The sequence below is a fragment of the Excalfactoria chinensis genome, chromosome 3, assembly GCF_039878825.1.
Source record: "Excalfactoria chinensis isolate bCotChi1 chromosome 3, bCotChi1.hap2, whole genome shotgun sequence".
Classification (NCBI taxonomy): domain Eukaryota; kingdom Metazoa; phylum Chordata; class Aves; order Galliformes; family Phasianidae; genus Excalfactoria; species Excalfactoria chinensis.
The window spans coordinates 75,316,691-75,332,334 of NC_092827.1; the positions used below are offsets into that span (position 1 = coordinate 75,316,691).

The 15,644-nt window shown below is 35.1% G+C and overlaps 1 protein-coding gene across 7 annotated transcripts in view; it reads left to right on the forward strand.

The window, feature by feature from the left end:
- The window catches only part of BIRC6 (baculoviral IAP repeat containing 6), a 162,767-nt gene that overhangs the window by 53,952 nt on the left and 93,171 nt on the right, over nucleotides 1-15,644 (forward strand). For 4 of the 7 annotated variants that reach the window (XM_072333402.1, XM_072333404.1, XM_072333406.1 and 1 more), the window contains exons 32-43: nucleotides 2,151-2,288; nucleotides 2,973-3,100; nucleotides 3,722-3,853; nucleotides 5,724-5,939; nucleotides 8,290-8,473; nucleotides 8,827-8,982; nucleotides 9,327-9,460; nucleotides 10,423-10,576; nucleotides 11,224-11,340; nucleotides 12,063-12,217; nucleotides 13,397-13,523; nucleotides 14,346-14,456. In XM_072333402.1, the coding sequence (XP_072189503.1) occupies nucleotides 2,151-2,288; nucleotides 2,973-3,100; nucleotides 3,722-3,853; nucleotides 5,724-5,939; nucleotides 8,290-8,473; nucleotides 8,827-8,982; nucleotides 9,327-9,460; nucleotides 10,423-10,576; nucleotides 11,224-11,340; nucleotides 12,063-12,217; nucleotides 13,397-13,523; nucleotides 14,346-14,456 (1,752 nt within the window). Of the gene's footprint in view, nucleotides 1-2,150; nucleotides 2,289-2,972; nucleotides 3,116-3,721; nucleotides 3,854-5,723; nucleotides 5,940-8,289; nucleotides 8,474-8,826; nucleotides 8,983-9,326; nucleotides 9,461-10,422; nucleotides 10,577-11,223; nucleotides 11,341-12,062; nucleotides 12,218-13,396; nucleotides 13,524-14,345; nucleotides 14,457-15,644 lie in introns of all 7 variants that reach the window. The other 3 variants (XM_072333401.1, XM_072333403.1, XM_072333405.1) reach the window with 1 other exon arrangement.

Here is a 15,644-nt window from a genome sequence, read left to right on the forward strand (position 1 = left end):
TATGTGAAACATGGCCATGAAGATGTGTTCTTTTAGTTTCTGGAAGCTACGTGTTGGGGTTTTTGTTTCGTTTTGTAACCACAAGGATTTTATATATTCCTGTCCCTAAAAATTACTGAAATTTTATCCTCTAAACTTGATTTTTGAGCATTTTCTACTCAAAATTCCCTACTGTAAGCCTGAAGAAAATGCTTGATTTTAAAGACTAGTCTAGGCTACTTCATAGACTATGTACGTGTTGCAGAGAATTGCGGATGATTTGCTAGTTAAAATTCTTAGCCTTGTAAAGTTGGTAAATACCAGCTGAGACTCTTTTCCTTGTCTCCTGTCATAAACAAGCCTCAAGCTGGTGTCAGGCTGTCCAGTTTATTGCTTCTTCTTGGTCTGCCATGTACTTTCTCTTGGCCTTATCTTGGCCATATCCTGCTGTAGTCTCTCACTAGTCTGAGGGAAACCCAACCTTACATCTCCTCTACCTCTGTTTGCACTCTCCCCACAGCTGCCAATTCCTTTCATAGCTCTTGCCTTACTAGTTGTCCTCACGGAGGACTTTAGGAAGCAGGAGAAGTAACTGATACTTCAGAGCTTTATTTGCTGGTCTTCCAGCTTACTTCCTCCTGGACAGTACAGGTAAGTACTAGGGCACTATTATGTGTGATGGAAGCCTCAGGTATGGCACAAGAAATGGCTGTTTGAGAACTGTCACGCATTACTAAGAGTGAAAGGGGTACAAACTTAGTGGGGAAAGAGTCAGAAAACAACAGACAATGAAAGCAAGAGGTGAGCATTGTGGATTTGTGAAATTTCAGGCAGAGGGAGAAAATGAATAAACAAAACATTCTTGGAGGGAGAGAGAAAAGCTGGAAATTCTGATTTTTAAGAGACAGAAGACAAAGAGATATGTTTGTACAAACAGAAATATGAAAAATTATATACTTCAGTCTCCAGCAGATTCCTTCATGTTTGTTTTGCAAGTCAAAACAGTCGCCAAATGCTACCCATTTCTATCCTTGAAGTTTAGTATACAGTTCCTGCAGGGGTGATGGAGCGGCCTCTTGTTCCTCTGCCTAATTGAAGTGGGCTGCTTTCGGCCAGTATGGGACAGAAGACTAGAGTGAATAGTCAGGGCCTCCATCCGATTGCTTTGGCTGCCAGCAACGAGGTGTGATCTTGGACATGGCATTTTTAAGCCTTAGTGTTCATTTGAGCTGAAATGAATAATAATTTGATTTGCCTACAGCTTAATTCAGTATCCTTGCTTGAAAAGTGTAGCATGGCTAAATACAGCTCAACATTGTGCACAGATATGAAACTGTGTATGAAACCTGTAGTATTGTCAAGTTTGTGCTGTTTATATTATATAAAAGAGTGCAATTTCCATAGTGACAGTAATCCAGTGGTCATTAATTGAAAGGTTTCTGATTTTTATTGTGTACTCATGTATTCATTTTAGAACTGTTCGTTTATATTTATTTACTTATACAAAGATTTTCTTGCATGATTTGTAAGATACGTTTTATTTCTGCCTGTATTGCATTTAGAGTGAGACTGAAATAGGTGATAGCAAGCCTTTAATGCCACCAGCATGGTTCATCTCGTCTGAATTCAGTCTTGGCTTTTCTTATTATGGTTTGAATGACTATGTGAAAAATACATTTTAAAGGAGTGAACATGAAGCTTTGTGAGTGCACATTTATAATGGCCTTGTAAGAGCCCTTGGTAACAGAGGAATTTCAAGCTTTGGAATTAGACATCTGACTTATGAGCTTTAATGAGAGCAACCGTCATTCTGTGTTCAATGTTTAGGAAACTTCAGCATAGAATTTTAGACTTTTTTTTAAAAATCCTGCTTAATTTCTACCGTAAACAGTAGAGTGAAGCTTTTCACTCCTGACTTTGTCAGCTTAAAAGAAATGGGACCTCTGCTTCTGTGCCTGAGTGCTACACCAAATATTTGATTTCTTGTCACGCGTATAAGTGCTTAGACTATTGTCTCATCGGGGGAAGAAAAAAGAAAAAGCAAAAAGAGAAACAAAAGACATCCTTGTAAACTACTGAAATGTGTGCCATTTAGTTCCTATTGTGATTTTTTTTGAATTATTTTGTTACAGTTTCCAAACTATTAAGGCACTCAAATCTTTCTTTTTAAGGAGTGTTAGATATTCCCATGATCAGCTGGGTTGTAATGCTGGTATCCAGACTACTGGATTATGTAGCTACTGTTGAAGATGAAGCAGCCACAGCCAAGAAACCTCTGAATGGAAAAGAGAGGGAACGTTTTTTGACAGGTGTGCAATACTGATATTTAATTACTTAACAAAGCTTGTTGCTGCAGGTATTTGTTTTGGTGCTGTTCATACACTTAAAATACATCTTTGATTTGTTTGAAAAATGAGATTTTTAAATGAATTATGATCATTTTTATTTGTACTGTTGTCTGCTTCTTCACTTCCTTTGTTTTATTTACTTTTTTTCGAAATGACTTTTTAAAGTGATAAAAGTAAATGTAGTTTTATTTTGTAAAATGTCATTAACTCCTAGACCAGTCGACTGAGAGTCTACCATGTTGAGACTAAATGTTTGCATTGTGAAAAAATACACTAGTGTGGCTTCATGCCTGTTTGATTATTTGTTGTTGTATATGCACGCAGTACATTTAAATTCATTTTTTAATACTGCTTTATTTTTAAGTGGAATAGCGGTTCTTTGAACTTTGAAAGTTGGAAAGCTTTTCCTTTTTGGCTTTTTCTACCAAGGCTCTTCAGTTATTTTTATTTAGCTTAAAAGTAATAAGAACAAGCAATTGAAAATTGTGCAGAAATATTATCATCAGCCTTTCACTAAGAGTATTTATTGTATTTTGCTCATTTCCTTAATAGTTCTAGTTGCTAACCCTTGCCATGTGAATGTTTTTCTTTGGAGTTAAGTGAAGCTTCATGTGACTAATATCTACTTATTTTTTTTTCCATTAGGAAACCAATGGAGTTTTATAAATAATAGCCTGCACACTCAGAGTTTGAACAGATCTACTAAAGGCAACAGTAGCCTAGATAGACTGTATTCTCGAAAGATCAGAAAACAGCTTGTTCATCATAAACAGGTGACTTCTGACACGGTAGTGGCTATTTTTATGGAAGATACTGTATATATAGCATATTTCATTTCTTGAGTGAACAGCTTTGGCCTTGGGACTCATTCAGCTTTGCTTTTGTGCAGTCTAATTCTGTAGCTGCAGAGGATGCCTATTTTCTTTGACGTTTGTCTCAAAGTATGGGGCATGGCATCTATTGGAAAAACAAACGTTGGAATGTTCTGTTGAGTACTTTGACCCACATAGGGTAATAAGTAAAATTTACTTTCTATGTAAATCTGAGTGCATCAGGGTGCAAGCTCCCAAGCTGTTACTTAACAGTGAGTAATTCTTAAGATATGAAATTTTCATTTCTAAATACAACAGTGTGGTTTTTATGACCCATTTATGAGCATGAATGTCTTCAGCTTTAAAAAATACTGATTTGTTTTTATTTATTTATTTTTAAAAAAACTTTGTTTGGAGACTGGTGGCCCCTGAAGTTGTCTCAGTTAAAGCTGTTTATACAGCCATATTTAAAAAGCTCAGGTTATGGGTTGAACTGAAGCTTGATATCATGTGAAAATATGGATCCTTTTAACATCTTATTGCTTAGATTTTCATTTTTTTCCTATTAACATTTTCTTTTAGCAACTTAACTTATTAAAAGCAAAGCAGAAGGCTTTGGTGGAACAGATGGAAAAAGAGAAAATACAAAGCAACAAAGGATCGTCATACAAACTTTTAGTAGAACAGGCAAAACTAAAGCAGGCTACTTCCAAGGTATGATGCTCTGAAACTGTAATTGACTTCTTGTTCTATGTGTGAAAAGAGCTGTTCCTGCAAAGCAGTGTTTGTCCAATGTTAAACGATCTTTAATGTTTTTGGTCATGGCTGCTATCAAGGATTCTTTGATGCAGAGTACAGCAGCCATCTGGAAATTTCTCACACTGGGAAAATTGGTTTCCCCTTCAGCATTTTGACTGGTAATCCTGTACCTTTGGGAATACTAGTCATATCACTGAACAGCGGGTAACACATATGGATAGAAATTAGAAATAGCATTTTATATGCCTGCTTGTTACATATAGTACTCTTCTGAATACAGTCCTGGTTGAGTTAGAAGAAAATAATCATGCATCTGAGCAGCTCCCCAGATTAAGAAATATAACTTCCTAAAAGTATTGTATAAATTATGGCATGTTGCAGTAAAGCCTAGGTACTGAAAGTGAATGGTGGATAGTAAAGGAATTAACTTGATTACGAGGTAAGATGCTAAACTTTAGAGATCTCTCAAGTTGGCATTGTGGACTTTTCTTGAAAGTACACAAAAAGAAAAAAAGATAGATACCAAAATTAAGCATCTCTTTATACTATTCCTGTTTAGTTCCAGTTGTATTGATGTAAATTATTAATGTTTGTATGACTGAGAGTAGGATTGTGAAATAAGATTATGGAATATTGGACTTTAGAGGCATTTTGAAGAAAAAAATTTAAACCATTTCCAGTAACTACAAAAAAAAAGAAACCTAGAAGTTTAAAAACTAGCCTAAAAAATAAAGCCGTATGTTTTCACCAACTCTGCTTGTCATGAGCTGTTCTTTCCTGCACTATCCTCTGCTTTATTCCAGCACTTTATATTGGGAGGACTGTTATAACAGGTCTGCTCCAGCAGTGGCCCCCTTGAGATGTCTTTTAATGATTCACTGGCAGAAATACGCTGTCTAGCTATTTAAGTTTCACTTTATAGCAGCCATGTTGCATCCAGAAACGCATGTTGAACTAAAAATTTTATGTTGAAGTATCTTAACATCTAGTTACGGTATTATTGTACATTGGATAGTTGCATTTCATGTGGTTTTTACTACTTCACCTACTAATCACTTCCAGTTATGACAAGCTTTATGTAACCTAAAATATTTATTGATTCAGCTTTCTCCAAAATGCAAACCTTTTGTTTTAGTAATTAGTTCTTTGGTCTGTTTCAGTATCTAGGAGATGTGAGATTTTAAGAGGCTTTTGTGTTACCTAATTTTAGACTCCTTTTGTAGCTGATGCAATGAGCTGAACTACTAAATGAGTGCCTTTGGTCAATGGTAGGATTATTAAAAGCACATTCTTTCCTTCACTGCATTGGTAGCATCTATATATTAAAAAAAAGTTTAAAGTTTAAAGCTCTGATCAAGCATTGGATTAATTTAGTTTATAGAGTTTAATAGATGCTTCATAACCTGTTAATGTTATGAATGTTGGAAGTTGTTGCAGATTCTTCTAATGTGATGAACTGAAAGTAAGCAGTCTTTTTTTAAGGGTAAATTTCAATATATCTGTCTGCGGTTCACTTCATGCTAACAATAATTTTATATGCAGGTGATATAATGTGTATGTATATGAAATACATACACATTATATGTTTTATGGCAAACATTAAGACTTAAGTGGCACTTGTGCGGAACTGAATAACTTGGTTATTACTCAGTCACCTGAGACAAAATGCTGCCAAAATAAATTTCTGCCAGTAAAGCCTTAATTCCATTCCAGATTCTCATATACTCCTAGACTTTACTGTTACTGCTGCCTCAGATTTTTGTTTGGAAGAGATCCAGAGCTTAGTCTTAAAATATGTAACTTGTTTCGAATTTAATTTCTATAGCACTTCAAGGATTTAATACGTTTACGTCGTACTGCGGAATGGCCTCGTTCTACTTTGGATACAGAAGTATCAACAACAAAGGAAACTCCAGAAATTGAGCCTCTTCCCTTTACACTGGCACATGAACGTTGTATTTCTGTAGTGCAGAAGCTGGCACTCTTCCTTTTGTCTATGGACTTCACTTGTCATGCAGATTTACTTCTGTTTGTTTGTAAGGTAAACAGAATATGAAATGCCATTTTACAGTTGCAATGCGTATCACATTAGATTAATTTTCTATTACTTCTTTCTGATCAGTTGATGATAAAGGTTAACTGTAACATTAACATTTCTGGTAATATGAGGTGAGGTAGGTTTTTTTGATCTGCCACCTTGTCTGTAACTGGTGGTATGATGGCTTCAGCATCACCTAGAGAGAGTAACTTCAAAAAATCCTCTTGTGTAAATGCATGTGCGGAGTTCTAACATTTAACATAGTAAAAATACCAATTTTTTTGGTAACCGAAATCTAATGTTCGTGGAAATGAAAGCTATTACATAGCTTTATGGTATTAAAAATGAATAAGTAGGAAGAATTTGACTATTTTGCTATCCCTATATTAAATAGTTGAAGGTCTTTTCCAAATTAGTCTGGACACAAGATTCTGAGTCACTGTAGCAGTTTGCTTCACTGATAGCTGTAGGAGTTTTTCTGTATTTTTGGGGGACTGTTTGTTCATTTTGCATGAAGATGTCTGGTAGTACATGCTTACAACTTTTGAGTTTGGCTGTAGAAGTGTGTAATTTCTGGAGGATCCATGAAAATATTTATTGTAATTACAATTAAGCATATTAATTTAGTTTTTACTGTGAAAGGGAAATTATTATGTATTACATGTATTATTTCTAATTATTTCTTGATAATTCCCAAGGATTTTCTGGATCTGTATAATATGAGATTTGAGTTGACGTGAGTTGTCACATCTTACTAGTTGAAAGAGCTTGGTTTGCTTTTTTTTGTACTTCCCAGGAAACATGGGAAAAATGTGATCTATCAGGACTGTGAAACTTGCAAATTTTTTTTTTTCTCTTATTGGATTAATAATATTAGCTATGATGGAGCATCTCTCCAGACCAGAAGACTTTCTGTGTTCATTTATAGATTTCATCTTGTAGGTAGCAGCACAGAAAATCTTCAAGGATTCAGAGAATTGAAAATTGGTCTGAAAGCTAGATTTCTTGTGCATGCTTCACAAAAGAAGTAGCCATCCTTGCATCAGGACAGGAGGCAGGAACGGTGTTGACTCATATTGCTCTTCTTACAGTTGCATCACTGTTGTCTGTATTTCCACTAAGATTTTTCATTGTTGAGTATTATTTCATAGAATCATACAGTGGTTTGGATTTGAAGGGACCTTAAAGTTCCTACCCCTCCGGTCATGTGCAGGGATACTACCCACTAGATCAGGTTGCCCAGGGCCCCATCCACCCTGGCCTTGAATAGTTCTTGGGATGGGGTATCCTCCTGTTCTGGTGCCTCACCATCCTCATAGTGAAGAGTGTCTTCTTTCAGTCTGATCTAAAAGTACCGTTCTAGTTTAAAACCATTTCCCATAGTATTTCTGATAACTCTATTCAGTATACAACCTGCTGTATCTTTGACTTTAACCTTTACCGAGAACTTGTAACATTTTTTTTTTTCTTGGAACTTGTGTCTGTAATTAGATAAATGCTACTTCAAAGTGAAAACTTCTCTCAATTAAGAGAATTAGATAGTTAATCTATTAGTTAATTAGTTAGTTATTTAAGACCACCAGGTAACTTGGCCTGGTTGATTACAAAATCCTGAATTTAATACCAGCTTGGTATTAAATTTGGACTCTATGACAAGGCAGATGCTGCTTGATTTACTTTTGGTGCATTCTTCTTTTTTGGTTATATTCCATCCAATACATTTGAACTTTTTTACTTTTTGGATAAAATACTGTGGACTCTCCAAAGGTTTGTGTGTGTGTAGGATGTTCCTTTCTAAAGACTATTTTGTTGTGCTATCTAGTGTGCTCTTCTGAACTGTTGTGATGCAGGTATTTATAGTCGATCCATAACCTTAATATGGATCATCTTAAACGTGCTTCAGAAATTGAATTAGTGCTCTGATTTGGTTTTTCATTCCAAAATTACTCAGCCTTTGAAGGCTGCACAAGGCATTTCTAAAGTGTTTGGAGATATTTTTGTAGCTTCACTTTGCCATAAAAACATTTCTAATCAGAGTTTCCTTATACTTATTTATTTATTTTAAGTTCTTGAACTAAGCTGAGGGAAAATAAGGACCACAGTGTTTTCCTCTGAGCCAGAAATGATAGGCACTTTCGCTGATAGAGAGTGAAAATCTCTAGTAGTAAAATGGACAGGTAAATTTCATGGTTGAATTGTGTTTCCACATTGTTTTTGGGAAAGCTGATGCTCGAGTAGTCAGTATTTGCATGTAGGAATTGAAAAAAATTTAGTCATAATTTTGATGACTTAATGTTTTTGAGAGGGAAGAGTGGGGGAGATTCAGTACAGTTATATTGTTCTGTCTTTTTAGGTTCTTGCTAGAATTGCAAATGCTACAAGACCAACGATTCATTTATGTGAGATTGTAAATGAAACTCAGTTGGAAAGATTGTTGCTCCTTCTTGTTGGAACTGACTTTAACAGAGGAGACATCTCTTGGGGAGGAGCATGGGCTCAGTATTCTCTGACTTGTATGCTGCAAGATATTCTAGCAGGTTTGTTTTAAATTCATAGCCCTCAGTCTCTAACTAGCTTAAGATAATAACTTGTTTTCTTCAGGATTTTTTTTGAGTTATTGTCATTTTAAAATCTCCTGACTGTTGGAAAAAAATTCATATACTTTGCAAGCAAATTGAGATTAGATTGCAATAAGTGCATTAAAATATTTTATATTAATTAATTAAATCCTTCTGCACTGAATAGTCAAGTGTATATATATGATCCCAATTATTTGAAAAAAGTCAGAACTCCTCCCTTCAGAAAACACGAGCACTTTAAGAATTTAGAGTTAGGTGGAAAAACTGGAATGAAATTTGAAATGAAGTTGTCTGCTTGATGCCATGTATAGGAGAACTGCTGGCACCTATAGCAGCTGAAGCTATGGAAGAAGGTGCTTTGGGAGAGGATGCTGGCGCTTCAGCTGGGGATTCTGATGACTCTCTTCAGCCATCCACAGTTCAATTAGTGGAAACAATAGATGAGCCTTTGACACACGACATCACAGGTAAATTATTCTGTGATCTTAAGTGTATATTGCCTGCTGAGAAATAATAAACAACCATTGCTGTAATTAATCTACCAAAATATCTGTAAAGATTTTTTTTATGATAGAACAATTAGTTTCTGAAAATAAAGGCAAGATGTGTGTAATTCTTGATCTTAGTATGATGTCTGATGAGTAAAAAAAAATGAGTATTTTTCTCATTATTTCATCAAAGCAAATTTGACATATGTTTCCATTAAGAGCTGTGTTTATTAAAAGCCTTAGCATTACATGTGAAGTATGTTATATATCCTTGTTTCATAAACTGTACTCGGTAATATTAAAACAGTCATAAACATTTAAAGGTGCTCCACCCCTGTCATCTTTGGAAAAAGATAAAGACATTGACCTTGAATTGCTGCAAGACCTGATGGAGGTTGATATTGATCCTTTGGATATTGATTTGGAAAAAGATCCCCTTGCAGCCAAAGTTTTCAAGGTATGATGCACCTGAGATTCCCTGTCCTTCCCAATGTCAGCTTAAGCTTTGGGCCTCATTTGAGTTAAAGTGAATTATTTTTTGCACCACTTGTTCAGACAGTACTGTTTTCTTATCTTTTCTATACTGTTTTACACCTGACTATGTATCATGTTGAGATTTTTTTCTTCAGATCTTCCTCAACCGAAATCTTCCACTCACTGCTTAATTTTTTTGACTCTCTCCTTCATCTGTTATAATTGAGTGTGGCATTATCCTCCAGTCCACTTCACCCAGAGATATCTTCCTGATCTTATTGTCCAATAGGATGCTGTCAAAAAAAAAACTAGCCAGAAAAACTCTTCCTCATTCCTTAAGATTTATTTTGCTTTTCTGTTTATGTAGGATGATAATTGACAGATCTTCAATTAAATACATTGTCTTATGCAGTTTGCTTTCTTGAAGTCTTTTACTACTATTATCTCTTTTCCTTGTTGTCCATGTGCTTTCTTAATGCCTTTAATTTGGGTAGAGATTATTCAACTCTTTCTTTTGCAGAACCCAGTTCAAATAGCTCCAAAGCCTCTCTAAGGCCACGGGGTTTCTTTAATAGTACTGTCACGTTAATAATATAGTATTGTATCTTGATTTATAGCTTCTCAAAATACCTGTGTGGTAACTCCACTTCCAAGTTCACAATGTGATACAAATATATGAGCAAAAACTGATGATAAAATTTTAAACTGGTTTCTTCGGTCTTAGAGGCAATGAAATTGCTGGACTTTTGCAGTCATTAAGGAAACAGTAGTTTGTATGGCAACAAAAAATTGCAACAAAATTTTTTACAGCTGTTAGATCTAGTTTTCTGGTTTTAATTTCATGTAATTTCCATGTTTGTTGTTAGTCATTATGGATTTTATTTTTGTGCTTGGGCAGTCTGAAGAGTTGCTGTTATTTTTTTCCTTTTTCATTTGCTTTTTAAGCCTATAAGCAGTACATGGTACGATTACTGGGGTGCTGATTATGGTACCTACAATTACAATCCTTACATTGGAGGTGTTGGAATTCCAGTTGCAAAACCACCAGTAGCTACAGAGAAAAATGGATCACAGACTGTGAGTGTGTCTGTTTCTCAAGGTAAGCAATGAACTCTTGTGGTTATCTATTTTGTGATACCGTATGCTACTTTTCAGTATATCAAGTTAGTGTTAGAAATAGCTGCGTGCATTAAATGGAAATAAATTTTCTACATACCAGACTTTTTCTGTGAGTACTGAGAAAAGGTCTTGTGAAGGTTTTTATTTAAAACTGTGTCTAACATAGCACAAAATCACATTTTCTGAAAGTTTTGAGCTCACCTTTATGGTCTAGACAGAAATTCATTTTTGAGTGCTACTACTAAGCAGGAGAGATTTTATAAATCTCTTCCCTGCCATACTTCCTTTGGTTCTTGTTTGAGCAATTACTGTTTGGAAAAGTACAGGCTTAAACGTGCAGATTTTGTTGTATGTGATATTAAGGTGACTGTAAAAAGAAATGTGTGCATTTTATGGGAAGTTTCTCTTTCTATTAATTATGTATTTCACATCCATGAGGATCTTGTGTTCAGTTCAGAGTGTAAGTTGCTGGCATCATATAGTAATATTCAGCTTTACATCAGATATACTGAGATCTTTTTCAAGTTTACTGTGTACTGTATACCTATATTGCTTGCACAGATAAGTAGAGTAACTGACTATAATTGTCTTCAGTATAAATCAGTTTGACTCTGTTGCCCTGTGTAGCTTTAGATGCACGTCTAGAAGTTGGACTTGAACAGCAGGCTGAACTGATGCTGAAAATGATGTCCACTCTGGAGGCTGATTCCATTCTGCAAGCACTGACCAACACATCTCCTACATGTAATTATATATTGTCAAATTATTCTCTTCACATAATGACCATTTGAAAATTATACTCATTTTTTCTGCAGTCACATAGCAGATTAGAAGAAGCTGAATTTTGCTTTGATGATATTGTTAGGCTGTACTTTATAGATTTCTTCTTTTCAGATTTTTAAATTGTGTATAGATACATTTAAGACACTTTCTGAAGTTGCTCAAGTATGCAGGACTGCTTTTACAGCACATAACAACACAATGGAAGAATTAATTTTGTTTTCTCATCTATGAGCATCTAAACATTGTTTCCTATTTTTTGAGGCTTAGTTATTACTTTCAATGTGAAATTTAAGCTCTTTGATAGCTGCTTTGTATTTGTTTCACCTATTCAGTGATAAAAGTGAAAATACTTAATAGTATTTTGAACTTGACTGTGTAATAAGCTTCTGTTGTCAAAATACTCATGTTGCTGAGTTAGTTTTATCAGGAAATTTCTAAAATACATCTTTAACAAGGACCTGAATTTTGCTCACCTTCCAAACTGTTTTTGTGAAGATGATGTCTGACCATCCAATGTGCCTTTCACAGTAGCATAGTTAGTAGTCTAACACAGATGAGCACCACAGTGAAGAGCAATGTTGTAAATTATAATATAAGCATGTTTCCCTTAGATGTAGAAGAAGAAATAAGTATGTAATTGCTTTTGCCAATTTTAGAAAATAATCCACTTTTGTTTCATATAGTAACCCAGTCTCCTACTGGAACAGATGATTCATTGCTAAGGGGATTGCATGCTGCTAACCAAAATGCCCAGCTGATTGTACAGTTGTCATCTATACCAATGCTGAGCGCGTGCTTCAACAAACTCTTTTCAATGCTACAAGTCCACCATGTTCAGGTATAGAATTGTGAATGGTGAAATGTTTTAATAATTGTTTTAATAATATTTCTCTCTAAATTTGTAAGTTCTCTTCCTGTATTTGTATTGCTTAGGATGCAGTTAACCTGTCAGGTTATGTGCTTCATGCACAAAAGTTGTCATGGACAGCAGTACCAATAATGTTATAGATTAACTGCTAACAGCTTTTTAGTAAATAGGGAATTTCTTGTTAGAATAGGAAAATAGGTAGGTGTCTTAGTTTTTGTATTTAAAACAAGTGTGAAGGTTTAGTAGAAAGACAGTTGTTACCCAGTTATTACTGTTATAATAAACGTGCACTTGCCATCTGTGGAAGTTTTCAAGACCCAGCTGGATAACCCTCTGAGCAGCCCGATCCGTGTCTTAGTTGACTCTTCTCATAGAAGAAGGTTGGAATGGTCCCGTGATCCAAAATGTGAAAATGAGATCTATGCTTTTTGAAAAATCATTAGTTTAAAAATGCTTAATATATAAAAAGGAATGTAGTTTGTGTTATAGAAGTGCCTAGGTATCTGCCTATCTGTTTGTATTTTAACTGGATACCTGACTGCATTTAAATAGTCAAAACAGAGTTAGGTAAAGTACCTTGAAGCTTCCTCAGAATATCAACTATTTAGTTTCTTCCGGGGAGTCATTCAGAGTAAGCATTTCTGACTCTCTGATGATAAAAGAAATTTCCCATTAGTTAAATTGGCTTCTGTGAATTCTTTCTGATTTTTTTCAGTCGTCCATTCAGTGTCTCTTGGCTAAATTGTAGAATTGCCAAGTATACATGCTAACCAGTGTTTCAGTACAGAGATGACGATACATTGATTTCTGAGCAGTATTTACAGCTACTTTTTCAACAGTTTGAAGAAACATCTTAAGAGACACTTATGTGTATTTTGAAGGAGTCCATCACAAAAAAAAAAACCCAAACACCAACCAACCAACCAAACATAAAAAACATTTGCTAGTCACGATAAACTTTGAGTGTTTCATTTATCAAAATTCTAAAATTTTGGTAAAGAAAGGAGGGGAGAGCAAGTTGTATGTGCACATTATCAGTGAAACAGGAACAACTGAAGATGTAGATATGACTTAAAATGAAAACTTTTTGTGCTCTGCAACACAGGAATTTGATCTAAATGTGGTTTTGTTTCTTTTTCCTTTTTGCAGCTTGAATCCCTTCTGCAGTTATGGCTCACATTAAGCCTGAATTCTGGCTCTTCTGGAAGTAAAGACAGCGGTGCTGATATTTTCCTTTATAATGCTAATCGAATTCCTGTAATTTCTTTGAATCAAGGTAAAATATATTAAATAGGGAAAATTAACTTTCAGGTGTGAAATGCTTTCTTAAGTACTTGATATTTATTTGTTCTTATTAAGATCAGTGTCAAAATGAATTATTTCTATGTTGCTAAAGAGCTCTTACTATCTGCTTGACATGAAAATTATGTAGCTAATAATAATTGAGGAATTGTTCCTTGAGTTTGTGTAATCTTGTCCTAAATTAAATATAAAATGCATGGTTCTTAATTCATCATTACTGCCACAAGGGCTCTTTAAAATATACTTCAGTCTAAAAGGAATTGTGCATCTTTATGCGCTTCTTTAATGAATTTTTTTCCTGGTACACCATTCTCTGATTTGTTTATTATTACTGTCCGAGGCATAGAGGGTGGGCATGGGGAAGCCCTATTACTTTCTGTTTTCAGTCTGCTGACCTAGGAGTAAGATGCGTCTAATTATTTCTTTCTATAAAGTAATTATACAGTTCTAAAGAAATCTGTTGTATTTTGTAGTAAGAGTCCAAAACCTCAATGCCTCCTATGAACTTGTTGAGTTTCTTGGAGACTGTTTCAAATAAAATGTTTCTTTGCATCTTTTTTTTTTTTTTTTTTTTTTTTCCTAAGAAGACATGGGTTGACATTAGGAAGTTCTGTGGGCCAGATCCCGTGGCACATTGGTGATGGTATCTTTTCCTAATTGCCTGGAACACTAGTTGTCAAAACAAAGGAGTCACAACAAACAATAAAGAAATAATATAGCAGCTTACAGTCAAAATGAGAAGCTTCTTGCAACATTTTGAAGATTAATACTTGGGAAAATGTGTTTTTCTTGACAGCTTCAGTAACTAGCTTCCTGTCAGTTCTGGCATGGTATCCTAACACCTTACTCCGAACATGGTGCCTTGTGCTTCATAGCCTAACTCTCATGACGAATATGCAGCTTAATGGTAAGTTGTGGAGTGTTTTGTTACTGTTTGTTGCAGTGTACAAGTAAGTGTTGACTTTGATATTAAATGTTACCAAAATATTCCCTCTGTCATAAACGTACTTTGATTTTCCAACAACGAGGCAATAGAGGGTGTGTTCTGTGGGCTGCTTGTAACTTGAAATCAGTGTTAATTAATTAGCAGCATAGCATCTTCTGAAAAGAAAATCTGAGGACTAGCTAAAGATCCTTGGGAAGTAGCTTTGTATTATGGGAAAAAGTAACAGAGAGTGAGGATTAAGGCAGTGTAAGGAATTTATGTTTTTTTGATGCAGTAGGAATATTTTCATAAATATGCAGACTCCAGTCACTGCTGATGTTAAGCTTTCTGAAGATAAGCCCCTAAAAGCTAAATGTATTCAGAAAAAAAATCCATCCACTTCATTTCACTTTCCTACGTATGTGAGATTATCGTGCGTTCTCTGCGTGGCTCCCTAATGTGATAATGATAATCTCCCCTACTGAAGGAAATTTTGCCACAAGTCAAGTGTAGACATTAAGGTATGCAATTTTCAATGAAGAAATTTAGCTTCTAAACAGCTATGATGGTAATTGGGCAGCTGTCATGGGGACTGCTATTGTGGCTTTGTCCTTAAGCCTAAAGAAGACTGAAATCTCTGAAAATGTATGTATTTAGGCCATATTCCGTTTTGACACTAACCATATGACTAAAGGCAATGGTAACAGAAGAAAGAAATCCAGAGTAACGGAACATTGTACTTTCCTGAAATAATTTGTTATTTCATGGTGACACAACTGTTCTCAACTGTTTTCTGTAATCTGCCCCAGAATCATTTTTTTCCTGTATAAGCTATCTGAAATCCTTGTCTTTGGAACACTTTTTTTTTTTTTTCCTTGATGTTATTTAATGATCTCATGAAAAACTTCTGAAACTCCTCCTGCTAAGTGAAAGTGATACCTGCCTAAAAATTTCAGAGCTTCAGAAAATGCAAAAATGAAATTACACAAGGGGTAATGGAGGTATAGTTTTGCTTTCAAACCAGTCATGGTAAATCAGAAAAACTGCAGAGCCTTCTATAGAAGCAGTGGAGCTGAGCGTTAGCCTGTGGACTTGGCTGCTGTTTGTCAAGAAAAGATGGTTTGGGGCTGTCAATTCTGAGGAAGTTCTAGCCTTTAAAATAAAACAAAA